Source organism: Rhinopithecus bieti, unplaced genomic scaffold (assembly GCF_001698545.2).
Source record: "Rhinopithecus bieti isolate Rb0 unplaced genomic scaffold, ASM169854v2 scaffold_22042, whole genome shotgun sequence".
NCBI classification, from domain to species: Eukaryota; Metazoa; Chordata; class Mammalia; order Primates; family Cercopithecidae; genus Rhinopithecus; species Rhinopithecus bieti.
Genome location: NW_016810459.1, coordinates 364,865 through 392,583, shown reverse-complemented (window position 1 = coordinate 392,583; position 27,719 = coordinate 364,865). Strand labels below are relative to the sequence as shown.

The window sequence follows — 27,719 nt, the reverse complement described above, 5'->3', positions numbered from 1 at the left end:
AAAAAAAAAAAAAAAAAAAAAAAAAAAGTACATAGTATCTGTTGAAAGAAGAGCCTAAAAATGTTATACCCTTTCACCTAAAATGTTCATACCTGAGAATTTATCCAAAGGGAAAGTCGTTTTTAACAAGATAATAATTGGAAGGAAGCTACTTAATCTAAATACTAGCAATCGAATACTTAAGTAAATTGTGATAAATCAAATCTGGATGGTATTATGCAGACATTAACATAATTATGGAGCCTGTAATGTGCAAAGCATTCAATATGTTTAATGAAATGAGATACAAAATCCTGTCTCTGCTGATAATAGCTGTGCACAATTATAATATGTATGTGGCTGAAGGCTAAACAGGAACCTGACAAATGAAAAACAGATTTTAAAAGAGAGAAGGTTCCAAGTGATCTTTCTTGCATTTTAAATTTCTGTATTGTTGATATAGTGTTGTTTGTACAATAAACACTCATCTTTTAAAATCATTGTTTCAGCTAGATGAACCTTGCATTTTCTTATCCTAAAATGATGATGAGAAGGACTGAAGTAGGCACTCAAAAATACAGTAGTAGAATATGCAACAAAAGGAGTTGCTTCTCTTAGTCACACAGTGAGTTTTTTGGAGCTCAAAATAGCCCCTGGAGAGGGCTTTTGATTCTCAGTGGGCAAATACACAACCCTATGGTCCTGGTCTTCAAGTCTTAATGCTGTTACACTTAGGAAGTATGTATGAGATAAGAGCGATATTATTATTATTATTATTTTCTTTTCTGAGACAGGGTCTTACTCTGTTGCCCAGGCTGCAGTGCAGTGGCACAGTCTTGGCTCACTGCAACCTCCACCTCTCAGGTTCAAGTGATTCTTGTGCCTCAGCCCCCTCAAGTAGCTGGGATTACAGGCATGCACCACCATGCCCAGCTAATTTTTATATTTTTAGTAGAGACGGGGTCTTGCCATGTTGGCCGGCCTGGTCTCGAACTCCTGACCCCCACCTCTGCCTCCCAAAGTGCTGGGATTATATGCGTGACCCACCACGCCCGGCCATATTATCATTATTTAACACTATTGTTGAGAGTTTATAATCTCTTCATATACCAGATATGTAATTATAATCTCTGCTCTCCAGTAGTTTGCAAGTTAGAGATAAAGCTCCCTGTTAATTCTGAGTAGAAGGCCTTATACCTGGAAATGTCACCAGGGAACAAAAACCTGAAAGTTTCCTGTGTAGAGATTTTCTCCTGAACAACTTACACGTTAACTATTAGCATCCTTGAGTATATAGAAATCAATTTCAGGCCGGGTGCAGTGGCTCACTCCTGTAATCCCAGCACTTTGGGAGGCTGAGGCAGGTGGATCACTTGAGGCCAGGAGTTCGAGACCACCCACGTGGTGATACCCCGCCTCTACTAAAAATACAAAAATTAGCCAGGCATGATGCCACATGCCTGTGGTCCCAGCTACTTGGGAGGCTGAGGCAGGACAGTCGCTTGAACCCGGGAGGCGGAGGTTGCAGTGAACTGAGACTGAGCCACTGCACTCCAGCCTGGGTGACAGAGTGAGACTCCATCTTGGAAAGAAAACGAAAAAAAGAAATCAATTTCCATCTTCCATAGGAAGAAATAAAGATTCTTATGAAATCACACTATTGGACCAATCCTTTTATTTCCCCTTTTATTTTTCAGATTGGAAATAGGTGATGGGATATGTAAGCATATAAAAGCAATACAAAATACAGTTCTGATTTACCAGCCTAAGAATAATTTGGTTTTTTTGTTTGTTTTTTTGAGACAGAGTTTCGCTCTTGTTGCCCAGGCTGGAATGTGATGGTGCAATCTTGGCTCACCGCAACCTCCACCTCCTGGGTTCAAGCAATTCTCCTGCCTCAGCCTCCCGAGTAGCTGGAATTACAGGCATGCACCACCACGCCCAGCTAATTTTGTACTTTTAGTGGAGGTGGGGTTTCTCCATGTCGGTGAGGCTGGTCTTGAACTCCCAACCTCAGGTGATCCGCCCGCCTTGGCCTCCCAAAGTGCTGGGATTACAGACATGAGCCACTGTGCCCGGCAAGAATTTATTTTTAACAAATCTTTGTTTAGATAGATGCTTAAGGTAGCTAAACCACTGTTGTATGTTGTCAGAGTTTATGTGGTGACTTTGGTGGGTACTAGGTAAAATCAAGGTGTCTTGCCAAAGCTGGCTTTTAGAACTTAGTTCATTTTTAACAGAGACCTCCAAAATCAAGGATTAGAGGCCAGGCGCAGTGGCTCACACCTGTAATCCCAGCACTTTGGCCAGTGGAGGCAGGCGGATCACGAGGTCAGGAGATCGAGACCATCCTGGCTAACATGGTAAAACCCCATCTCTACTAAAAATACAAAAAATTAGCCGGGCGTGGTGGCATGCCCCTGTAGTCCCAGGTATTCGGGAGGCTGAGGCAGGAAAATCGCTTGAACCCAGGAGGCAGAGGTTACAGTGAGTTGAGATGGTGCCACTGTACTCCAGCCTGGGCAACAGAACGAGACTCCCATTTAAAAAAAAAAAATCAAGGATTAGAAATCAATTTACTGCCAGATGTAAAGCTTATAAAAATTATGTCACTTAAATCCAAAATAATTGTAAATCCTAATGTGACCCTCCTTCCACGAAGTCATGATTCTGTAGCAAAACATCAGAATTCGAGACCTATTATGAAGTACCATTACTTATCTTAGCTAGCTAGTGGTGTAGCCCATCTTGCGTAGGAACAGTTTAGATTCACAGCTCAGAGTATCTAAAATCTTGGCATAGCACAGACACGTGGATTGATTGATGATTGATTTTTGAGACAGAGTCTCGCTCTGTTGCCCAGGCTGGAGTGTAGGGGCACGATCTAGGCTCACTGCAACCTCCGCCCCCTAGGTTCAAGCGATTCTTCTGCCTCATCCTCCCTAGTAGCTGGGATTACAGGCACCCGCCACTGCACCCGGCTGATTTTTGTATTTTTAGTAGAGATGGTGTTTCACCATGTTGGCCAGGGTGGTCTCAAACTTCTGACCTCAGGTGATCTACCTGCCTCGGCCTCTCAAAGTGCTGGGATTACAGGCGTGAGCCACCGTGCCTAGTTGGATTTATTTATTTATTTATTTATTATTATTATTATTATTATTTGAGACATCCTGTTGCCCAGGCTGAAGTGTAGTGGTGCCATCTTGGCTCGCTACAACCTCTGCCACCTGAGTTCAGTGATTCTCCTGCTTCAGCCTCCCAAATACCTGGGACTACAGGCGCACACCACCATGCCCGGGTAATTTTTGTGTTTTTATTGGAGACAGGGTTTCATTCACTGTGTTGGCCAGGCTGGTCTTGAACTCCTGACCTCAAGTGATCTGCCTGCCTTGACCGCCCAAAGTGCTGGGATTACAGGTGTGAGCCACTGTGCCCAGCCAGATTTATTTATTTGTATTATTTATTTATTTATTTTTGAGACGGACTCTCACTCTGTCACCCAGGCTAGAGTTCAGTGGCGCAATCTCTGCAGCCTCCCCCTCCTGGGTTCAAGCAATTCTCCTGCCTCAGCCTCCCAAGTAACTGGGATTGAAGGCACCTGTCACCACGCCTGGCTAATTTTTGTATTTTAGTAGAGACAGGGTTTGCCATGTTTGCCAGACTGGTCTTGAACTCCTGACCTCAGGTGATCCGCTCAGCTCCCAAAGTGCTAGGATTACAGGCATGAGCCACCGCACCCAGCCCTGGATTTATTTATTTAATTTTTTTCCTCCTTATGCCCCAGTACTAAGAGGAGGCCCTGGATTTCAATAAAAGAATGTCCATTGCCGTGTTTTGTATTACTAAAATTTGGACATGGTGTAAGTGTTCAATAACAGGGAGTTCGTTCAATTAATGTTAGTATATTCATGCAGTGAACTACCTTATCGCTGTTAAAGGTATGTAGTGGCAAGGTATGATGGCTCATGTCTGTAATCCCAGCACTTTGGGGGGCTAAGGCGGGAGGATTGCCTAAGCCCAGGAGGATTTTATTACAGCCTGGGTAACATAGTGGGACCCTGTCTCTATAATTAAAAAAGATGTACAGTAGTTCAAACTGTTCACCCATCACTATTCAGTGTAAGTTCCTAAAATTGGTATTACAAGCCATATATATATATGTATGTATGTATATATATATATAGTTTTGTTTCTTTTTTAAAGGCAAAGTCTTGCTCTGTCACCAGGCTGGAGTGCGGTGGCGCTATCTTGGCTCACTGCAACCTCTGCCTCCCGGGTTCAAGCGATTTTCCTGCCTCAGCCTCCCAAGTAGCTGGGACTACAGGTGCACACCACCATGCCCAGCTAATTTTATTTTTTTGTGTGTGAGATGGACTCTCACACTGTCTCCCAGGCTGGAGTGCAGTGGTATGATCTCGGCTCACTGCAACCTCCGCCTCCTGAGTTTAAGCAATTCTCCTGTCTCAGCCTCCCGAGTAGCTGGGATTACCGGCACCCACCAACACGTCCAGCTAATTATTTTTTGTATTTTTAATAGAGATGGGGTTTCACTATGTTCGCCAGGCTAGTCTTGAACTCCTGACTTCAGGTGATCCGCCTACCTCAGCCTCCCTAAGTGCTGGGATTACAGGCATGAACCACTGTGCCTGGCCCATGCTTCATGTCTTAAGTTTTCTCTGAGGACTGGCTTTAGTAAAAAGTGGCCACCCAGGAAGTTTGGTCTAGTACCACCAGCCAGTTATACATTCTGTTACTGGGTAAAGGGAAGAAGTGGTGTGAACTTTTTATTCACCCACAGTCTGTTCTGTGATAGCCATGTCTGTGTGTGCACTTGTTGTTCTTCATGTCTTGATATCACAGCTCTAAAGACACTTCAATGAAACCATTTTCCTAGTAAAAAAAAAAACATATGTATATAAAAACATATACATAAAATACATATATGTGTGTGTTTGTTTGAGACAGAGTCTTGCTGTTTTGCCCAGGCTGGGCTCAGTTTGTGATCCTTATGCCTCAGCCTCCTGAGTAGCTAAGTAGTTGGGACTACAGGCACTTGCCACCTTGTCCACCTCATTCATATATGTGATATATGTGTGTGTGTGTGTGTGTCTGTGTGTTGTTGTTTTTTTTTTTTTTTTTTTTTTTTTTGAGACCGAGTCTCACTCTGTTGCCTAGGCTGGAGTGCAGTGGCTCGATCCTGGCTCACTGCAGCCTCCGCCTCCTGGGTTCAAGTGATTCTTCTGCCTCAGCCTTCCGAGTAGCTGGGATTACAGGCATGTGCCACCATGCCCAGTTAATTTTGTATTTTTAGTAGGGTTTTCACCATGTTAGCCAGGCTGATCTCAAACTCTCAACCTCTGGTGATCCGCCCACCTCGGCCTCCTAAAGTACTGGCATTACAGGTGTGAGCCACCGTGCCCGGCCCTTTTTATATTTTAAACTTAAGACTTACCTAGTTTCTGCTTTCATAGATCTTCTGTACAAGCAGCAGATTTATTTATGTAAAGGTTTGACATGTTTGGCTTCACCATGAGAATTGCTGATAGGATTTTATTTCAGCCTCTTAGGCTATAAGGTATATATATTAGGGCAGATATTATTTCTCTCGTTCATAGCTGTGTTCATAACACTTAGAACAGTACTGGCAAAGAAGCGAGTGTCTGAACGAATAAACTGTTGAATCATGTGAAGAGTTTGACTCTTATAAGGGCTGTCCTGTCTCTAAGGCTGATTTTTCCATAAAGCATGTGTCTTAAGTTGAATCTTGGAGGGTAAAGAGGTGGAAGAGAGCCTTTCAGGCAGAGGTAGTAGCAAGAGCAAAGGCAGGGAGGAATAGAACTGAATGGGATGTGTGTGTATAGAGAACAGCCATGAGATATTAATAATTCTTCCATGTCGTATGTCTTAGGTCATTCCAGAAAGGTTAGTAATATTAATAGGTATATTAGTAACCATGATGTGTTCTGGGAATTGTGTTTTGTTTAAAAGTTTTTGTGCATGGTTAGGTGAGGATTCAATGTATAAAATATGCTCAAACCGACAGAAAACTGTTGGTCTCACTCTAATACAAGGCCTCTTGGAAACCTGTGAATCCCAGGCAGAACTTACTACTTCCTAATCTGTGTTCATGTAGCATATTATTCCTATCTCTAATACTGTGTTATATTGACTTATTTCATGTTTCATTTCATTAGTAGTCCTGACCATGCCTTTAATAATTCCTAGGGTCTAACATGTAGTAGATGTTAATTAAATGCTGATGAACAGTTGAACAAAAGGATGTTTATACCCTGTATTGACCACGTTAAATTGGAACTATGTTCAGCTTCTGTATCTATTTCTTCTTGTAGCTATTTGTAGTAGATGTCCAGACAAGCCAGATCACCAAGATCCCAATTCTGAAAGACCGGGAACCTGGAGGTGTGACCCAGCAGGGCTGTGGTATCCATGCCATCGAGCTGAATCCTTCTAGAACACTGCTAGCCACTGGAGGAGACAACCCCAACAGTCTTGCCATCTATCGACTACCTACACTGGATCCTGTGTGTGTAGGAGATGTAAGTTTTCCCAATAGTTGTAGTTGGAGGGAGCCTTGTTTTTAAACGGGTCTCAGTGGTTAACATGGACCCTCCTCTCAGCAGCCCAGAGTGGGGACTGGACTCCCCATAGGGCACAGTGTATGTTTGATAAAGGGGCAAGCAGCACATCTCAGGGACCAACACTATTGGGTTGCGTTTGAATCCATAGTGTCCACATACTTCCCACTGCCCATAGTCAGAGAGTAGCAGAGTTTACTAAATCATCCATTCATTCGCCAGGCATTTATTCAGTCTTCTATGGCTAGGCATTGTTTGAGACATGGTTTGAGACACAGCAGTGAACAGAACAGATAAAGCCCCTGTCCTCTTGAAGCCTACATTCTAGTGGAGGGTGACATATAAACCAAAATATAAACCATATAAACTAATAATTACCGGTAATATGTCAGAGTGTGGTAAGTGCCATGGAGAAGAATAAAGGCAGCATAAAGGGACTGAGAGTGAGGTGGAGGATGCTGTATCAGCAGATAACGTTTCATTGATAGGATGATACTGGAGCAGGGAGACTTAAAAGAAATGAGGGTACAAGCCATGTAGATGTCTAGATGTCTGGAGGAAGAAAGTTCCAGATAGAAGATGGGACCCAGAGGTAGAAGGCAAGAGCTGTGTGTCCACTACTCACAGTAGTGCCAATTTCATTCCAGCTTTGAGCTCAAGATAGAAGATAAAGATTGATCATTCTTGGCCGGGCACGGTGGCTCAAGCCTGTAATCCCAGCACTTTGGGAGGCCGAGAGATGGGCGGATCACGAGGTCAGGAGATCGAGACCATCCTGGCGAACACAGTGAAACCCCGTCTCTACTAAAAAATACAAAAGAAAAACTAGCCGGGCGAGGTGGCGGGTGCCTGTAGTCCCAGTTACTCGGGAGGCTGAGGCAGAAGAATGGCGTGAACCTGGGAGGTGGAGCTTGCAGTGAGCTGAGATCCGGCCACTGCACTCCAGCCTGGGCGACAGAACGAGACTCCGTCTCAAAAAAAAAAAAAAAAAAAAAAGATTGATCATTCTCTATGGGTTGAGACTACCAGAGATCAGAGTTGTAATTTTTACAAAAATATTTTCAGTCTGACTTGTATGCTTCTTTAGAGTTTATTACAATACTTATTTTACTAATTTCTTGTTTTCCTCCCTGTACCTGTTACTTCCTGCTCTCCAAGGATGGACACAAGGACTGGATCTTTTCCATCGCATGGATCAGCGACACTATGGCAGTGTCTGGTAAATTTGCCCTTTTACAGGGAGCTTTTGATGTGTCAGGGACTGGGGGCTAGAGATTGAAAAGGGATAGTAGTGTGATAGGAAATAGCCCAGCTGGGTGCGGCGACTCACGCCTATAATCCCAGGACTTTGGGAGGCTGAGGTGGGTGGATCACTTGAGCCCAAGAATTCAAGACCAGCCTGGGCAACATATGAGACCCCATCGCTACAATTTTTTTTTTTTATTGGCTGAGTATGGTACTGCATACCTGTTGTCCCAGATACTCAGAAGGTTGAGGCAGGAGGATTGCTTGAGCCCAGGAGATCCAGGCAGCATCAGGCTGTGATCATGCCACTGCACTCCAGCCTACATGATAGAGGGTGACCCTATAATAATATAAAAGATTATTATTATAGAATAATAATTTTTTTATTTAGTGTAAAAGTGATACACATTTATTGTAAGAAAATTTTAAAATAGGCTGGGCACAGTGGCTCACGCCTGTAATCCCAGCACTTTTGGAGGCCGAGGTGGGTGGATCACAAAGTCAGGAGATTGAGACCATGCTGGCTAACACGGTGAAACCCCGTCTCTACTAAAAATACAAAAAATGAGCTGGGTGTGGTGGCGGGCGCCTGTAGTCCCAGCTACATGGGGGGCTGAGGCAGGAGAATGGTGTGAACCTAAGAGGCGGAGCTTGCAGTGAGCTGAGATCATGCCACTGCACTCCAGCCTGGACACAGAGCAAGACTCTGTCTCAAAAAAAAAAATTGTTTTTAAATATAGTCTGGGCGTGGTGGCTCACACCTGTAATCCCAGCACTTTGGGAGGCCAGGGTGGGTGTATGAGGTCAGGAGTATGAGACCAGGCTAGCCAGCATGGTGAAACCCTGTCTCTACTAAAAGTGCAAAAAATTAGCTGAGTGTGGTCATGGGCGCTTGTAGTTCCAGCTACTCAGGATACTGAGGCAGGAGAATTGCTTGAACCCAGCAGGCAGAGGTTGCAGTGAGCTGAGATGGTGCCACTGCACTCCAACCTGAGCGACAGCATGAGACTCCATCTCAAAAAAAAAAAAAAGGGGGGGATAGATAGATAGATTAAAAAAAAGGAAGTAAGGACCACCCAGAAGATCTCTATCCAGATATAACCACTTTTTTTTGTGGGTTGTTTTGTTTTCTTTTTGAGACAGTGTCTCATTTTGTCACCCAGGCTTGCTTTCAGTGGCATGATCCTAGCTTACTGCATCCTTGAGCTCTTGGGTTCAAGTGATCCTTCTGCCTCAGGCTCCCAGGTAGCTGGGACTATAGGCACACACCATCACACCCAGCTAGTAATAACCACTGTTGACATTTTAAAATATAACTTGCTAGTCTTTTTTTTCAGTACCTTTTTTCTTTTCTTTTAGACACAGGGTCTTGCTCTGTCACCCAGGCTGGAGTGCAGTGGGACCATCATGGCTCACTGCAGCCTTGAACTCCTGGGCTCAAGCTATCCTCCTGCCTCAGCCTCCCAAAGTGCTTAGATTTTTTTTTTTTTTTTTTGAGACGGAGTCTCTCTCTGTCCCCCAGGCTGGAGTGCAGTGGTGCAATCTCGCTCACTGCAAGCTCCACCTCCCGGGTTCACGCCATTCTCCTGCCTCAGCCTCCCGAGTAGCTGGAACTACAGGTGCCCGCCTCTGCACCTGGCTAATTTTTGTATTTTTAGTAGAGACGGGGTTTCACTGTGTTAGCCACGATAGTCTTGATCTCCTGACCTTGTGATCCACCCGCCTCGGCCTCCCAAAGTGCTGGGACTATAGGCATGAGCCACCGTGCCTGGCCAAAGTGCTTAGATTATACAGGCATGAGCCACTGCACCCAGCCTTAGTATGATTTTTTTTTTTTTAAGACTGAGTCTCACTCTGTCTTCCAGGCTGGAGTGCAGTAGCATGACCTCGGCTCACCACAACCTCCACTTCCCAGGTTCAAGCGATTCTTCTGCCTCAGCCTCCTGAGTAGCTGGGATTACAGGTGCCCACCACCACGCCAGGCTAATTTTTCTATTTTTAGTAGAGATGGGGTTTCACCATATTGGCCACGCTGGTCTCAAACTCCTGACCTCAGTGATTTGTCTGCCTCGGCCTCCGAAAATGCTGGGATTACAGGTGTAAGCCACCATGCCTGGCCCATATTTTTTGGTTGGTTAATATGAGATCATTCAGAAGATGTATATATAGAATTCTTTGTGAACTTCTTTCTTTTTTTTGGGGGGGCGGGATGGAGTCTTGCTGTGTCGCCCGGGATGAAGTGCAGTGGTGCAATCTCGGCTCACTGCAACCTCCGCCTCCTGGGTTCAAGCACTTCTCCCTGCCTCAGCCTCCCGAGTAGCTGGGATTATAGGTGCCCACCACCACGCCTGGCTATTTTTGTATTTTTTAGTAGAGATGGGGTTTTGCCATGTTGGCCAGGCTGGTCTTGAATGCCCGACCTCAGGTGATCTGCCTGCCCCGGCCTCCCAAAGTGCTGGGATTACAGGCGTGAGCCCCTGCTCCTGGCGTCATTTCATTACACTTTAAAATTTTCGTAATAAAACTTTGATGGGGTAAATGAGATCACACTGTACACAAAGTAATCTTCTGAAACTGTACACAAAGTAATCTTCTGAAACAGTTACCTAATTTTCTCACTCTGATGCTCAAATCTTTGAGAGACTTTCTAGTATCTGTAAGATGAAAAACAAATTTTATAGCACAGCATACAAGGCCCACGCCCACCTTTCCAGCTTTATCTCTCATAGCTTCCATGCTTGCACCCCATAATCCAGCATGACAAACCATGTCTAGTTCTCCACATGTGCCCTTGTCTCTGTGGGCTTTTCTAATTTCACATAATTAGCATTCTGCTTTGAATTGATATGTCTGTCATTTTAGATGTTTTTTTCTTTTTTTTTAATTTTTGAGACCAAGCCTCACTCTGTCACCCAGGCTGGAGTGCAGTGGCAGCATCTTGGCTCACTGCAACCTCTGCCTCCCAGGTTCAAACACTTCTCTTGCCTCGGCCTCCCAAGTAGCTGGGACTACAGGTGCGTGCCACTGTGCCTGGCTATTTTTTGTATTTTTAGTAGAGGCAGGGTTTCACCATGTTGGCCAGGCTGGTCTCAAAGTCCTAACTTCAAGTGATCTGCCTGCGTCAGTCTCCCAAAGTGCTAGAATTTCAGGCGTGAGCCACTGCACCCGGCCTAGATATTTTTTTCTATGAAGTGTTCAGAAGATTAGCAGTGTGGGAAGGGCACCTTCTTGGTCTCAAAGGAGAATTGGCAAATAACTTTATTGGAAAAATAATTTTAAAACACGTTGTTGTTGTTGTTGTTGTTGTTGTTGTTGTTGTTGTTGAGACAGGGTCTCACTCTGTTACCTAGGCAGGAGTGCAGTAGTGTGATTATTGCTCACTGCAACCTCGAACTCCCAGGATTAAGAGATCCCCTCAAGTAGCTGGGACTATAACACACATCACCACACCCAGTTAATTATTTCTATTTTTTATAGAGACTGGGTCTTACTTTGTTGCCCAGGCTGCTCTCAAACTCCTAGGCTCAAGCAGTCCTCCCACTTCAGCCTCTCAAAGTGCTGGGATTACAGGCATGAGCCACTATTCCTGGCCTAAAACATAATTTCTTGGTACTCCGTTTTATGGATATAATATAACCCTATTGTTGAACATACTGAGTGTTCTGAATAAACATCTTTGTATATGGGTATTGTGATGGTGGATTGTTTCTGAATGGGAATATAAACTTACTTTTTGTTTTTGTTTGTTCCTCTTTTTTTTTTTGAGATGGAATCTCGCTCTGTCACCCAGGCTGGAGTGCAGTGGCGTGATCTCCACTCACTGCAAGCTCTGCCTCCCGGGTTCATGCCATTCTCCTGCCTCAGCCTCCCGTGTAGCTGGGACTGCAGGTGCCCACAACCACGCCCGGCTAATTTTGTATTTTAGTAGAGACGGGGTTTCACTGTGTTAGCCAGGATAGTCTTGATCTCCTGACCTCGTGATCCACCCATCTCGGCCTCCCAAAGTCCTGGGATTACAGGCGTGAGCCACTGCGCCCGGCTGTTCCTCTTTTTTTTTGAGACGGAGTCTTCTGTCGCCCAGCTGGAGTGCAGTGGCCATGTCTTAGCTCACTGCAACCTCCGCCTCCCAGGTTCAAGCGATTCTCCTGCCTCAGCCTTCTGAGTAGCTGGGACTACAGGCGCACGCCACCATGCCCGGCTGATGTTTGTCTTTTTAGTAGAGATGGCTTATACCATGTTTCAGGCTGATCTCGAACTCCTGACCTCGTGATCCACCCACCTCAGCCTCCCAAAGTGCTGGGGTTACATGCATGAGCCACTGTGCCTGGCCTAGTTTTTTAAGCTTTATTATTGTTTGCTAAGAGAAGTGATTTATCTTTTTAAGCATTCATTTTATTTATGTAGAACAGTCATTTCTTTTTCTTTTTTTTTTTTTTGGGAGGCAGGGTCTTAACTCTGTTGCCCAGAGTGGTGGCGTGATCCCAGCTCATTGCATCCTTGACCTCTCCAGGCTCCAGTGACCCTCCCACGTCAGCCTTCCGGGTAGCTGGGACTACAGGTTTGCGCTACCACGCCTGGCTAATTTTGTATTTTTTGTAGAGACAGGGTTTTGCCATGTTACCCGGCCTCCCAGAGTGCTGGGATTAAAGGCATATACCACTGTACCCAGCCTAGAACAGTCGTCATTATTATCTTTTTTTTTTTTTGAGATGGGGTCTCACTGTGTCACCCAGGTTGGAGTCAGTGGCACAATCTCAGCTCACTGCAACTTCTGCTTCCCAGGCTCAAGCTATCCTCCCAGCTCAGCCTCCTGATTAGCTGGGACCACAGGTGTGCACCACCAAGCCTGGCTAATTTTTTGTATTTTTGGTAGAGATGGGGTTTCGCCATGTTACTCAGGCTGGTCTCAAACTCTTGAGCTCAGGTGGTCCACCTACCTCAGCCTCCCAAGGTGCTGGGATTACAGGTGTGAATGGTAATTCTTAATAAAGAACAGTCTAGAACAGTCATTCTTAATAAAAGGATTGTGGGCCAGGGGCAGTGGCTCACACCTGTAATCCCTGCACTTTGGGAGGCTGAGGTGGGCGGATCACCTGAGGTCTGGAGTTCAAGACCAGCCTGACCAACATGGAGAAACCCTGTCTCTACTGAAAATACAAAATTAGCCGGGCGTGGTGACACATGCCTGTAATCCCAGCTACTCAGAAGGCTGAGGCAGGAGAATCGCTTGAACCCAGTAGGCGGAAGTTGCGGTGAGCCAGGATCACACCATTGCACTCCAGCCTGGGCAACAAGAGTGAAACTCTGTCCCCCCATGAGCCACCCAGGTGTGGTGGCTCATGCCTGTAATCCTAGCACTTTGGGAGGCCGAGGCAGGCTGATAACTGGAGCTCAGAAGTTCAAGACCAGCTTGGGCAACATGGTTAAACCCTGTCTCTACCAAAAATACAAAAAAAGTAGCCGGGCATGGAGCAGGCACCTATAATCCCAGCTGCTCGGGAGGGTGAGGCGTGGGAATTACTTGAACCCAGGAGACGGAGGTTGCAGTGAGCTGAGATCGTACCACTGCACTCCAGCCTGGGCGACGAAGCAAGACTCTCTCAAAAAATAATAAAAAATAAATTTCAACAACCATGTCAAACTTAAATGTTTTAATGCCTAGACCTTAGGTGAATAATTCTCTTAGCGTAGCTATTAAAATGCCTGCTGCTCTGTGTTCAGGGTGGGCCATCTGGCCAAGCTTCAGCACATATGAGGATGATGCACAGCTAGACTTCATAGTCTATGAAAGCCCACTTTGGCGTCTGTGGGATTTCCCATAGAGGGGTGGGTATATCTGACATCTGTGTTCTCCTGGCCCTGCAGGCTCACGTGATGGTTCTATGGGACTCTGGGAGGTGACAGATGATGTTTTGATCAAAAGTGATGCAAGACACAATGTGTCGCGGGTCCCTATGTATGCACACATCACTCACAAGGCCTTAAAGGACATCCCCAAAGAGGACACAAACCCTGACAACTGCAAGGTTCGGGCTCTGGCCTTCAACAGCAAGAACAAGGTATGAACTTGTGTAGGGATCCCTGAAGTCTATTCCTCTTGCTTATGTCTTGGGATATGCACTCCTTTTTCCTTCCCCATCAGTGCTTGCTACATAGCATGGTTCTGAGCCCACACATCCCCTCTTAAAGGCTGAGTGATGCTGGTGAGAAATTATAACTGAGGCTCTGAAACCCACCCCTTCAGTTGGTCTTTGCAGTATTTCTCTGAGTGGTCTATATTTGTGGGTCAGCCTCACAGAATTCCCCTAGGGCCACCCTGATTTGACTGTCTCTCATTTGCACATGCCTTTGCAGGTGTTCTATTCTGGGCATGATTTTCATACCTGCTTCTGAAAACAATCACTTTTTTTCTCTTTGGTATTAATTCCTTTTTTTTTTTTTTTTTTTTTTTTGAGACTGTGTTTTGCTCTTGTCACCTAGGCAGGAGTAGAATGGCGCGATCTCAGCTCACAGCAACCTCCGCCTCCCAGGTTCAAGCAATTCTTCTGCCTCAGCCTCCCAAGTAGCTGGGACTACAGGCATGCACCACTCTGCGTGACTAATTTTGTGTTTTTTAGTAGAGACGGGGTTTCACCATGTTGGCCAGGCTGGTTTCGAACTCCTGACCTCAGTTGATCCACTCTCCTTGGCCTCCCAAAGTGCTGGGATTACAAGCGTGAGCCATCACACCTAACCAGTATTCTTAACTGCCTACTTCCCCTTCACATTTCCACTAAGTCTTACCTTATTGAGTCAGATCTGATGCTGAGGTTTTAATAAAAGCAGAATGTCACCAGGTGCAGTGACTCACATCTGTAATCCCTACACTTTCAGAGGCCGAGGCAGGCAGATCACAAGGTCAGGAGTTTGAGACCAGCCTGGCCAACATGGTAAAACCTCATCTTTACTGAAAATGCAAAAAAATTAGCTGGGCATGGTGGCATGTGCCTGTATTCCCAGCTACTCGGGAGGCTGAGGCAGGAGAATTGCTTGAACCTGGGAGGCAGAGGTTGCAGTGAGCCAAGATTGCACCCCCGCACTCTAGCCTGGGCCGCAGAGAAAGACTCCGTCTCGAAAAAAAAAAAAAGCAGTGTCAGAATATATACCCAGAGCCAGAGAAAGGCTTCTCCAAAATCTGAATCAGGCCACAGTTTGAAGGGTAGTCCCTCAGCCTCCTATCCCATCTATATTTATGGCCTAAGGATAGATTCATCTCTCCTAGATTAGACTCTTCACTTACAGAAATTCTCACACTATATTATGAAACTGTCCTTCACATGTGTGCCCTGCTTTAACTCTCCAACAGGATGTTGAGGAAATGATGGCATAGTGAGGAGTTCTTGAACCATGGGTGCCTGTGTTATTACTGGCAGCCTCAATTTAATATGCCATTCAGCTGTGTTCTGAAGTAATGGTCTAATAATTACTGGCACCTCTGCTGGAATCATCCCAAGATAGGAGTAAAGGACCCTGACCTTAGAATCCTCTCCTGCTTATTATCGTGAAGTAGTTGCTATGGATGATAATATAACCTGGTTTTCATTGCTCTTGTAGGAATTGGGAGCAGTGTCTCTGGATGGCTACTTTCATCTCTGGAAGGCTGAAAATACACTATCTAAGGTGTGATGAACATGATTTGGTGGTTTTACATAATAATTCACCTTACAGTTAAAATACTGTAATTCTCGCTGAGCTTTTTCATTCTTATTTTATCTATTTATTTATTTTTGAGGCAGAGTCTCGCTCTGATGCCCAGGCTGGAGTGCAGTGGTGCAATCTTGGCTCACTGCAACCTCTGCCTCCTGGGTTCAACCAATTCTTGTGCCTCAACCACCAGAGTAGCTGAGATTACAGGTGTCTGCCAATACACCCAGGTATTCTTTTGTATTTTTACTAGGAACGTGGTCTCACCATGTTGGCGAGGTTGGTATTTTTATTTTTAGAGACAGTAAATATAGGGTCTCACTTTGTCACCCAAGCTGGAGTGCAGTCATGGCTCATGGATCAGTGCAGCCTTGAACTCCTGGGCATAAGCGATCATCTTGCCTCAGCCTCCCAAGTAGCTGAGACTATGGGCATGTGTCACCACACCCATCTGGTTGTTTTTTGTTTTGTTTTGTTAATTTTTTGTAGAGACAGAGTCTCGCTATGTTGCCCAGGCTGGTTTTGAACTCCTGACCTCAAGCGATCCTCCCACCTTGGTCTCCTGAAGTGCTGAGAGTTCAGGCATGAGCCATTGCACGTGGTCTCAATTCTTGTTTAAAAGACCAGTTCTCCAAAGGTCTGGGCATGTTTTTGCACAGTACATGAAATTTTGAGTCTGGTATGCCTCTCTTGCAGGAAAGTCTTTAAAGAGTAATACAGGGTGATTCTTTCATATTGCAAAAGCTTCCTTAGAGGCTCCTTTGACTAGCAGTCCTCCTCAACAATGCATTTAAGTATTTCTTTGTAGATTAGTAACTACTTGGCATGCTGTACGAGAAGGAAAACCTAAGTGTTAGGAACCTTTGGCAATTGAAGATCGATCAAATTAAGATAAACCATCTCTGAAATAATCATGTAAGGTAATGAGAAAATAGACTTAATCTACAATACAAATTAATCATCCCTAATCCATAATGCTCCAAAATCCAGTTGGGCACAATGTCTCACGCCTGTAATCCCAACACTTTGGGAGGCTGAAGCAGGAGGCTTGAGCCCTGGAGTTCAAAACTAGCCTGGGCAACACAACAAGACCCGATCTTTGCAAAAAAAATTTAAAAATTAGCCATACATTGTGGCATATGCCTGTAGTCCCAGCTACTGGAGGGTAGTGGTGCTGAGGTGGTAGGACCGCTTGAGCCAAGGAGGTCAAGGCTGCAGCGAGCCATAATTTTGCCAGTGCACTCCAGCGTGGGTGACAAAGTGAGACCGTATCTCAAAAAAAGAAAAAAAAAAGGGTCGGGCATGGTGGCTCACGCCTGTAATCCCAGCACTTTGGGAGGCTGAGGCAGGTGGATCATGAGGTCAAGAGATCGAGACCATCCTGGCCAACCTGGTGAAACCCTGTCTCTACTAAAAATACAAAAATAGCTGGGCGTTGTGGTGGGCTCCTGTAGTCCCAGGTATTCGGGAGGCTGAGGCAGGAGAATCACTTGAACCCAGGAGGCGAAAGTTGCAGTGAGCCGAGATCGTGCCACTGCACTCCAGCCTGGCAACAGAGCAAGACTCTCTCAAAAAAAAGAAAAAAAAAAAAAGGCTCCAAATTTGAGCACCAACACAATGCCACAAGTGGAAAATTTCACACCAGACACCTTTGCTTTCTGACGGGTCAGTGTACCAAACATTGTTTCATGCAGAAAATTGTTTAAAATATTATATAAGGCCGGGCGCAGTGGCTCAAGTCTGTAATCCCAGCACTTTGGGAGGCCGAGGCGGGTGGATCACGAGGTCAGGAGATCGAGACCCTCCTGGCTAACACGGTGAAAACCCGTCTCTACTAAAATACAAAAAACTAGCCGGGCGAGGAGGCGGGCGCCTATAGTCCCAGCTACTCGGAGGCTGAGGCGGGAGAATGGCGGGAACCCGGGAGGCGGAGCTTGCAGTGAGCCGAGATTGCGCCACTGCACTCCAGCCTGGGCGACACAGCAAAACTCCGTCTCAAAATAAAATAAAATAAAATAAAATATTATATAAAATTACCTTCAGTCTATGTGTATAAAATGTATATGAAACATAAATGAGGCCGGGTGTGGTGGCTTAAGCCTGTAATCCCAGCACTTTGGAAGGCCGAGATGGGTGGATCACGAGGTCAGGAGATCGAGACCATCCTGGCTAACCTGAAACCCTGTCTCTACTAAAAAAATACAAAAAACTAGCCAGGTGAGGTGGCGGGCGCCTGTAGTCCCAGCTACTCGGGAGGCTGAGGCAGGAGAATGGTGTGAACCCAGGAGGCAGAGCTTCCAGTGAGCTGAGATGGTGCCACTGCACTCCAGCCTGGGGGACAGAGCGAGACTCCGTCTCAAAAAAAAAGAAACATAAATGAATTTTGCAGTTAGATTTGGGTGCCATCCCCAAGAATAGCTCATTACATATATGTAGATATTTTAAATCCTGGGCCAGGCTTGGTGGCTCACGCCTGTAATCCCAGCACTTTGGGAGGCCAAGGCGGGCGTATCACAAGGTCAGGAGATGGAGACCATCCTGGCCAACACGGTGAAACCCCATCTCTACTAAAAATACAAAAAGTTAGCCGGGCGTGGTGGCGGGCAACTGTAGTCCCAGCTACCTGGGAGGCTGAGGCAGGAGAATGGTGTGAACCCAGGAAGCGGAGCTTTCAGTGAGCGGAGATTGCACCACTGCGCTCTGGCCTGCGAGACAGTGTGAGACTCCATCTCAAAAAAAAAGAAAAAAAATCTGAAGAAATCCAAAATTCAAAACATTTGTAGTCACAAGCATTTTGGATAAGGGCGACTCAACAAGCAACTTTTACAGAGTTAAACCTACTTGCAAATCATTTGTCTTTTTTTTTTTTTTTTTTTTTTTTTTTAATGTTTTTTTTTTTTGCCCAGGGTGGAGTGTAGGGGGAGACTCTCAGCTCACTGCAACCTCCGCCTCCCAGGTTCAAGCGATTCTCCTGCCTCAGCCTCCTGAGTAGCTGGGATTACAGGCATGTACCACCACCGCTGGCTAATTTTTTGTGTTTTTAATAGAGATGGGGTCTCACCAGGTTGGCCAGCCTGGTCTCAAACTCCTGACCTCAGGTGATCTGCCTGCCTCAGCCTCCCAAAGTGCTGGGATTATAGGCGTTAGCCACAGTGCCTGGCTTTTTGTCTTCTTCTTATCCTAGAGGACTTTGCAAGAGGAAGCAGGGTTCCAGGAATTAGTGATTCCTTCATGTCACAATAGCCTTTGAGCTCCACTGACCTTGTATGCTCTTATGTGTAGTATGCACCCACTGAGGATTTGCTAACTGACAAAGACCCAGGGTTAAGGCAGATGTGGGTTATCTGGGAATAAGCTAGTCCCATGAGTGTGCTTTCTATAGCATACAATTCCCATTCAGGTGGTAAGGTGAGGTGGGGGTAGCCAGAGATCAGCCTCTTTATCTGAAAAGCACTGAGGTGGCCCTTACTGGCAGACAGAACAGAGCGGGACCATGGCTTTAGTGCCCTGGAACGATTCCCAGAAACAACCTGAATAGTTGAAACAGCCTACCAAGAAAGGCCTTGGCCTTTCCAGCTACTTCTGATTATTTATTCCAGATTTACCTTTTCCCCAACCTGTCTCTTTCATTATCTAGGTCTTATTGTTTATTACAGTCACCTCGTCTTTCTCCTGTATACCTAGGGGTGGAACAGTGTTATTTCCGTAATCAGGGCTTGATTTTATGTGGCTTTTGTATGAGGGAAGCCCACCGAGGTGGGAGTCCAGAAACAATATCCCTGCACTGTGGCCGAGCACAGTGGTTTATGCCTCTCTGCTGATGCCATGGTTATATCTCTCCTCTATTTTCAGCTCCTCTCCACCAAACTGCCATATTGCCGTGAGAACGTGTGTCTGGCCTATGGTAGTGAATGGTCAGTGTACGCAGTGGGCTCCCAAGCTCATGTCTCCTTCTTGGATCCACGGCAGCCATCATACAATGTCAAGTCTGTCTGTTCCAGGGAGCGAGGCAGTGGTAAGAGTCCCTGTGTGCACCTCAGGCCTACAGCTGAACTGCATATGGGTTCTGACTTTCAGTTTCTTTGTTGGTTTCCAAACAGGTATAGTGCTCTGTATGGAACATACAAAAATGTGTTCAAAAAGGGGAGTGATGGCTGGGCGCGGTGACTTACACCTGTAATCCCAGCACTTGAGGAGGCCGAGGCGGGCGGATCACCTGAGGTCGGGAGTTTGAGACCAGCCTGACCAATATGGAGAAACCCTGTCTCTACTAAAAATACAAAATTAGCCGGGCACAGTGGCGCATGCCTGTAATCCCAGCTACTTGGGAGGCTGAGGCAGGAGAATCACTTGAACCTGGTCAGTGGAGGTTGCAGTGAGCTGAGATCACACCATTGCACTCCAGCCTGGGCAACAAGAGCGAAACTGTCTCAAAAAAAAAAAAAAAAAAAAAGGTGGGGGTGGTGGGAGGGGAGTGACACAAAAGAGCACTAGGCTTTCAAACACCACAGACAAATGTGTGGCCACAGAAGCCTTTGTTGGAAGCCACCAGTGAGGATATTAGTTGGTAGTTTCCATGTTCTTTTAGAAAGCCCTACTTTCTTTCTTATTTTTTTTGAGGCAGAATCTCGCTCTGACACCAGGCTGGAGTGCAGTGGTGTGATCTCGGCTCACTGCAACCTCTGCCTTTCGAGTTCAAGTGATTCTCCTGCCTCAGCCTCCCGAGTAGCTGGGACTACAGGCGTACACCACCACGCCCAACTAATTTTTGTACTTTTAGTAGAGACGGGGTTTCACTATGTTGGCCAGGCCTTGATCTCTTGACCTTGTGATCCAACCACCTTGGCCTCCCAGAGTGCTGGGATTACAGGTGTGAGCCACTGCACCTGACCGAGAACCCTACTTTCTGTCCTGTGGTAATTTTTTTGCTGTGGTCCTGCCTGAACTAAAATTGCATTTATGCTAAGATGTGGCATGGTGGGATAAGGAGGAAGTTTACAGAGGGCATGAGGAAACCTCAGGGTAATGAGTATGTTCATTATGTAGATTGTGGTTATGATGTCATGGATATATACATATGTTAGAACCTCAAATTGTATACTTTATGTGCCGTATATTGTATGACAAACCTCAATGAGGCTGAAGAAAATACTGAGTTTAGTTCTGACCACTAATTAAGCTGAGCACTAATTAAGCTTCCACCTCAAATCTTTTATAGCATGTTCTCTGTAAGAGCACCCTTATTCTTTATTGAAGAGGGAAAAAATACTTACTCTAGTGTACTTTGAAGGTTTCAGAATACCTTTTTCTGACATCCCATTTCGTCATACCAAGAACCCTGTGGGAAGCAGATGAGAAAAGATAGTTTTACACATAAGACCTAGAGCCAGCTAAATAACTTGCCCAGCATCACACAGCTTAATGGGGGAACAGCTAGGGACCAGAATCCAACTTAACAAATTGTATTTTCTTTATCTCACTTTATCTCATTTTCTCATGCAAAACGATGGCTGTGTTATCATGAGAGTCCTAAAAGGCACACTGTGGATTATAGTTCACCCTCTCTTTTTCAAGTAGTGTTTATTCCTGTGCAGATACTGCAAAGTAGCTTTTGTTTGGAGACAGGGTCCTTACTCTGTTGGCCAGGCTGGCGGACAGTGGCGCAATCTTGGCTCTTTACAGCTTCCACCTGCCAGGCTCAAGCAGTCCTCCCACCTCAGCCTCCCGAGTAGCTGGGACTATAAGCGTCCACCACCTCATTCAGCTAATTTTTGTAGAGACAGGTTCTCATCATGTTGCCCAGACTTGTCTCAAACTCTTGGGCCACCCACCTCAGCCTCCCAAAGTGTGTGCTAAGATTATAGGGATTACAGGCATGAGACACTGTGCCCAGCTATTTCTTTTTTTTTTTTTTTTTTTTTGAGATGAGTCTAGCTCTGTCACCCAGGCTGGAGTGAAGTGGTGTGATCTCAGCTTACTGCACCCTCTGCCTCCCAGGTTCAAGCGATTCTCCTGCGTTAGCTTCCTGAGCAGCTGGGACTACAGGCGTGTACCACTGTGCCCAGCTAATTTTTATGTTTTTAGTAGAGATGGTGTTTCACCATGTTGGCCAGACTGGTCTCGAACTCCTGACCTCAAGTGATCCACTCGCCTTGGGTCTCCCAAAGTGCTGGGATTACAGGCTTGAACCACCGTGCCCAGCCTATTTTTTCTTAATTATAGTTAAAATGCTTATATTTTAGAACAAAGAATAATGTATAATGAGAGTAGTAGAGAAAGGAATAAATAGGGCCAGACGCAGTGGCTGATGCCTGTAATCCCAGCATTTTGGGAGCCTGAGGCGGGTGGATCACCTGAGGTCAGGAGTTCAAGACCAGCCTGATCAACATGGTGAAACCCCATCTCTACTAAAAATACAAAAAAAATTAGCTGGGGGTGGTAGCGGGTGCCTGTAGTTCCAGCTACTTGGGAGGCTGAGGTGGGAGAACCACTTGAATCTGGGAGGCGGAGGTTGTAGTGAGCCAAAATTGAGCCACTGCACTCCAGCTTTGGCAACAGAGGGAGACTCTGTCTCAAAAAAAAAAAAAGAGAAAAGACTAAATAGGTTTGGCTGTAATAATGTATGCAGTGAAAAGTTTTAAGAGATTTTTGGTACTGTTTAATGGGGGTAATTTTCATACCTAGTAAGGAAATACTGGTTCCACAAATATTATCCAGTTCTTATATGCCAAGAGACATCTTCATATCCCAAGCACTGATTTGATCCCCAAGTACAGCAGATGTGTTTTCCTTGTGATCTAAAGTAATTACATGACTTGTCTTAAACTTCTTTGGGTATTTAATTCTGAGCTTTTTGCCACTCTCAAAACATCTAATACCAGATAAAGACTTCTTGCACTGTGGCTGAGCACAGTGGCTCATGCCTGTAATCGCAGCACTTTGGGAGGCCGAGGTGGATCACTTGAGGTCAGGAGTTCAAGACCAGCCTGGCCAACATGGTGAAACCCTGTCTGTACTGAAAATGCAAGAATTAGCTAAGTGTGGTGGCGGGAGCCTGTAATCCCAGCTACTTGGGAGGCTAAGGCAAGAGAATCACTTGAACCTGGACGGCAGAGATTACGGTGAACCAAGATTGCGCCATTGCACTCCAACCTGGGCGACAGAGTGAGACTGCATCTCAAAAAGTAAAAAAAGACTTCTTGCATTTGCCATAGTAGCGGTTTTAGGTCAAATATAAGGAATCCTTGATGACCTAATGATTTACAAATATGCAGATTACCTTGAGTTGCAGTGTAGGTTGGAAACATATGATGGAGAAAAGTTTAGAGTTACAAAAGATGACTCCAGAGTGAGTTGAGAGGAAGCAAGGAAGTTCTGAGCACTTATGGTCTTCAGTAAAAAGCATCGTGAGCATCATCAGGAATCTGACACTTTTCCAAGGCTTCTTGGATGATTTCTGTTAGTGTGTGGATAGGCAGGATGGCATCAGGATTCTCTTTGCTTTTGCATGAGCTAACTTGCCATTGGGAAAGCACTGTCTGATACATTGAGGGGAGTGGGGTGGACAGTGGAACCTCAGTGTTGCAGAAATTCAGGCTGGCAGACAGTCAAGCAAATATTCTCTCCCACCTCACTGCCTTTTACTTTTCTCTCTTTCAGGAATCCGGTCCGTGAGTTTCTATGAGCACATCATCACTGTGGGAACTGGGCAGGGCTCCCTGCTGTTCTATGACATCCGAGCTCAGAGATTTCTGGAAGAGAGGCTCTCAGCTTGTTACGGGTCCAAGCCCAGACTAGCAGGGGAGAATCTGAAACTAACCACTGGCAAAGGCTGGCTGGTGAGTAAGCCCCTGCCTGAGATGACTGCTACACAGTAACAGAACAATTATCTTCCTCTACCCCTCAGCCCCCACTGACACACCATCTACTCACACTTTTTCACCAGTAAAAGGTACTCCTTGGAACAGGAGAAGACTTCCCCCTGATCTTGCTTTTGTGTCTCTACGTTACCTGTGGGAAAACTGAGGCCCAGTAAAACACACTGGTTGACTTAGGATTTTCCCCAAGGCATAATAGAGGAACCTCCCACCTGTTCAGTGAATTTTTTTTTTTTTTTTTTTTTTTTAAGACAGCATCACTGTGTTGCCCAGGCTGGAGTGCAGTAGTGTGATCATAGCTTACTGTATGTAGCCTTGAACTCCTGGGCTCAAGCAGTCCTCCTGCCTCAGCCTCCCAAGTAGCTGGGGCCACAGGCATATGCACTGTGCCTGGCTAATTTATTTTTTTTAGTAGAGATGGGGTCTCGCCGCATTGCCCAGGCTGGTCTCAAACTCATGGGCTCAAGTGATTCTCTCACCTTGGCCTCCTAAAATTCTGGGATTACAGCCGTGAACCAGTGCGCCCTACCTCCAGTGAATTATTCAAGTGTTTGGTTCTTTCTCCTGCGCCTAGCGGGTGGAGGGAAAACAGAACTTTGGTTCTAACTGTGCTGAGAAGAACTGAGCTTTGTATAGCAATTCTTCAGCTGCTCCGTTCTTCCCTAATGTTTAGTTGGAAAAATGAGGCCCCAATTCCCATGAGAATCAACCAGCGAATCTCCTGACATGAGGTTGTACCTGTAGAACCCTGTTCCCTTAAGGAGACCAGAAAGCATTCCTGTCCCTTCCTCCCCCTTTTCCTGCCCCATGGCTAGAGGTGCTAATTGTAGTCTCTTTCTCTTCCCATAGAACCATGATGAAACCTGGAGGAATTACTTCTCAGACATTGACTTCTTCCCCAATGCTGTTTACACCCACTGCTACGACTCGTCTGGAACGAAACTCTTTGTGGCAGGAGGTCCCCTCCCTTCAGGGCTCCATGGAAACTATGCTGGGCTCTGGAGTTAATGACAGCTCCCCAAATGCAGAGATTTACACTAACTTCCATCCTCAGTTTCCTTGTTTCTTTTGATTTTTGTTTTCCTAATTGTGTGAGGCTCTTGTGTTTTAGTGGGAACACCAAAGTTTGCCTATAGTTTAGGCACTTAATAGGAAGAAGCTCTGTACAGAAATCTGAAGGTTGTTTGGTTTTTTGTTTTCCCCTTTGGTAATCAAAATTTTACTATCTTTTATTCTGGCTTTTCAACCAAACATTGTTGCTAATCCCTATTTTTCTTTAAGTGACACACGTTCTCCCCTCTCTGGCTTCTTTAGGCTGAAATGACATAGTCATTCTCACCCTTACTTCACTCTTGAGAGGTAGGGCTCCTTTATAATTATATGGTTGCTGTCAGACTTTCTGTGAAAGTTTGGGAGCTGTGTGTGTGTGTGAGAGAGAGAGCGCGTGTGTGTGTGTATGTTTGTGAGTGTGAGTGTGTGATCTTGTGTGCCTGTAGGTACTGTGTGTCACTGAATTACCTGGAATGAGGATTACTTGTAATTAAAATATTTATAAAAGAAACAACTTTATTCACAGAGTCCAGCTTTGAGACTAGTCTGTAACTTGTTTTTTAAAGTCTAACAACACTGATAATAAGAAGTAAAAACAGAAAGGAAAAGAAATTACCACTGGGAAAATCTTTTGAGTTAGACTGCAGGCTTCCTGGGGCCTCCCGTGCCAGGACTGCAAAGTGATCCAGCCCTACCTGTCTTCCCACCTGTGTGTCCCCCATGTGGGAAGCTGGTGTCACTTCCCCTTCCCACCCTCACATCTGCTTAGCCAGTAACCACACCCCTAAAACAGCAGACTCACCATCCAGGTGCAGCTCTAGAGGCTGCAAAAGGCTTCATGGGACTTGGTAAAGAGAATCCCCATCCTAGCTTCTCTCTGCATCCCCTCAAGACCTGATCTGGTGTTTAAGGGGCCTGGAGCTGGGAGTCTGAAGTCTGCTAAGGTTCACATCCATAGTTCTCTTGACTTTGAGGAGAATCCTCTCTGCCATTGTTCCAATCTTCTCAATGGGTTTTGCTTTTATTTTCTAAATTGGGTTAAGCCTAAGAAGATGGGGGTGAGCAGGGGTTTATCTGTGTGTAGTGAGTGCTTCATGTGTGGAATATTCATTTTCCCACTGCAGCGGGACTTGGGGTTGAAGCCACCCCTCCTACTCTGCTGGCTTAGCCCTGAGATGGTGACAGGCTGGCCTGCAGTCAGCATCATTGTGCATGTAACAGCATTGATGTGATTAGTAATTTGTCTGTTCCTCCCTTGAACTGTCTTGTTTAGTCTGGGGTTTTTTAACTTGCAGGCGACTGACTGTGATGTCCACTTGTTCCCTGATTTTTACACATCATGTCAAAGATAACAGCTGTTCCCACCCACGAATTCCTCTAAGCACATAATCTGCTTTTCTGTCAACATCCCATTGTGGGGAAAGGAAAAGTCATATTTATTCCTGTACCCCAGTTTTTTAACTTGCTCTCCCAGTTGTCCCCCTCTTCTCTGGGTGTAAGTAGGGAAATTGGAAAAAAATATATACATATCCTCCTTTTAATGGTGAGGGGCTGCTGGAGAGGAGAGACAGCAAGTCCACCCTAACTTGTTACACAGCACATACCACAGGTTCTGGAATTCTCATCTTTGAACCTAGAGAAATAGGTGCTATAAACAGGGAATTAAGCAAAATGCTGGATGCTATAGATCTTTTAATTGTCTTAATTTTTTTTTCTATTATTAAACTACAGGCTGTAGATTTCTTAGTTCTCACAGAACTTCTATCATTTTAAACTGACTTGTATATTAAAAAAAAAAAAAATCTTCAGAAGGATGTTTTGTACTATTGCCAGACCCTCTTCTGTGATGGGTAATGCATTTGATTGAGATTTTCTGTTTTAAAATGTAGCACTTGACTTTTGCCAAGGAAAAAAATAAAATTATTGCAGTGCAAAATGGTGTGAGTGAGTATTATGTAGCCAGGAGCCTGCAAAAAAGGCCCCACATGACTAGTTGGAAGGTTGGCTTGAGCTGTTGGGACTGCTTGTGGCAGATGGAGAACACAAGCATTACCTCCAGGTTAGAGGCAGGTCAAGTGCAGACACACATGCTAAGACCTGCTAGGTCCAGGTCCCCAACTCTAGCCCAAGATCAGTTGCTCTGAGGCCCAGCTGCGGGTGGATATGCCCAGCGTAGCAAAGTAGTGTGGCGTTACTTCTCTCACATAAGTAAGGGTTGGTAATAGGCCCTGTCTGCTTGGATGGTGCCCTGAGAATGACTCTGAAAGTGTTTGCATAGTACTCTGGGAATAGGATATTATTATTTTTTGTAGTTGGAACCATAGACCTTCACTGCCCTTTGTAAGGGGAAGACACAGTGACCAGAGTGATGTTTTCCTAGAGCCTGTTTGGAGCTGTAGCTGAGAGAAACTGCTAAATCATACCACTCTTCCTCACACAGTCATCTCTGGGAAACCCACCAGGGCTGGGCCACAGAGCCTGGCAAGGCCGTCCCTATTCTTCTGCCACATGGTACTTGTTCTTTCCAGGGCAAGCTGGACACAGCTGCTCTATGCACCTGCCTTACAGACTGACTGGTTCAGAACATGACACATGGGTTCCTATACGATCAAAGGCTGCAAGACAGGAAGGGGAGATGAGTAAGTTAAAGCAATTTGAGAGGGCTCCCCAGAGGAGACGAGTTACATTTGGAAAGGGCTGAAACTACCTTTTCCCAAAATGAATTTGGAAAGTATTTGTAAAATCTTCATTGTCGGCTGGGTGCGGTGGCTCACACCTGTAATCCCAGCACTTTGGGAGTACCAGGTGGGTGGATCACCTGAGGTCAGGAGTTTGAGACCAGCCCAGCCAACATGGTGAAACCCCATCTCTACCAAAAATACAAAAATTAGCCGAGTGTGTTGGCGGGTGCCTGTAATCCCAGCTATTGGGAGGCTGAGGCAGGAGAATTGCTTGTACCTGGGAGGCAGAGGTTGCAGTGAGCCGAGATTGTGCCACTACATTCCAGCCTGGGCAACAGAGTGAGACTCCAAAAAAAAATATTGTCGGCCGGGCGCGGTGGCTCAAGCCTGTAATCCCAGCACTTTGGGAGGCCGAGACGGGCGGATCACGAGGTCAGGAGATCGAGACCATCCTGGCTAACCCGGTGAAACCCCGTCTCTAATAAAAAATAAAAAATAAAAAATAAAAAAATTAGCCAGGCGAGGTGGCGGGCGCCTGTAGTCCCAGCTACTCGGGAGGCGGAGGCAGGAGAATGGCGTAAACCCGGGAGGCGGAGCTTGCAGTGAGC

General features: G+C 45.7%; 1 protein-coding gene across 1 annotated transcript in view; it reads left to right on the top strand.

Moving 5' to 3' along the window:
• The window catches only part of DCAF12 (DDB1 and CUL4 associated factor 12), a 34,328-nt gene extending 7,962 nt beyond the window's left edge, over window positions 1–26,366 (top strand). Inside the window, exons 3-9 of the mRNA XM_017892092.1 lie at window positions 6,330–6,536; window positions 7,734–7,794; window positions 13,686–13,879; window positions 15,414–15,479; window positions 19,356–19,518; window positions 23,163–23,341; window positions 24,230–26,366. Coding sequence (XP_017747581.1) covers window positions 6,330–6,536; window positions 7,734–7,794; window positions 13,686–13,879; window positions 15,414–15,479; window positions 19,356–19,518; window positions 23,163–23,341; window positions 24,230–24,388 — 1,029 coding nt within the window. The 3' untranslated portion in view covers window positions 24,389–26,366. The remainder of the gene's footprint in view (window positions 1–6,329; window positions 6,537–7,733; window positions 7,795–13,685; window positions 13,880–15,413; window positions 15,480–19,355; window positions 19,519–23,162; window positions 23,342–24,229) is intronic.
• The last annotated feature ends 1,353 nt before the right edge of the window (window positions 26,367–27,719 follow it).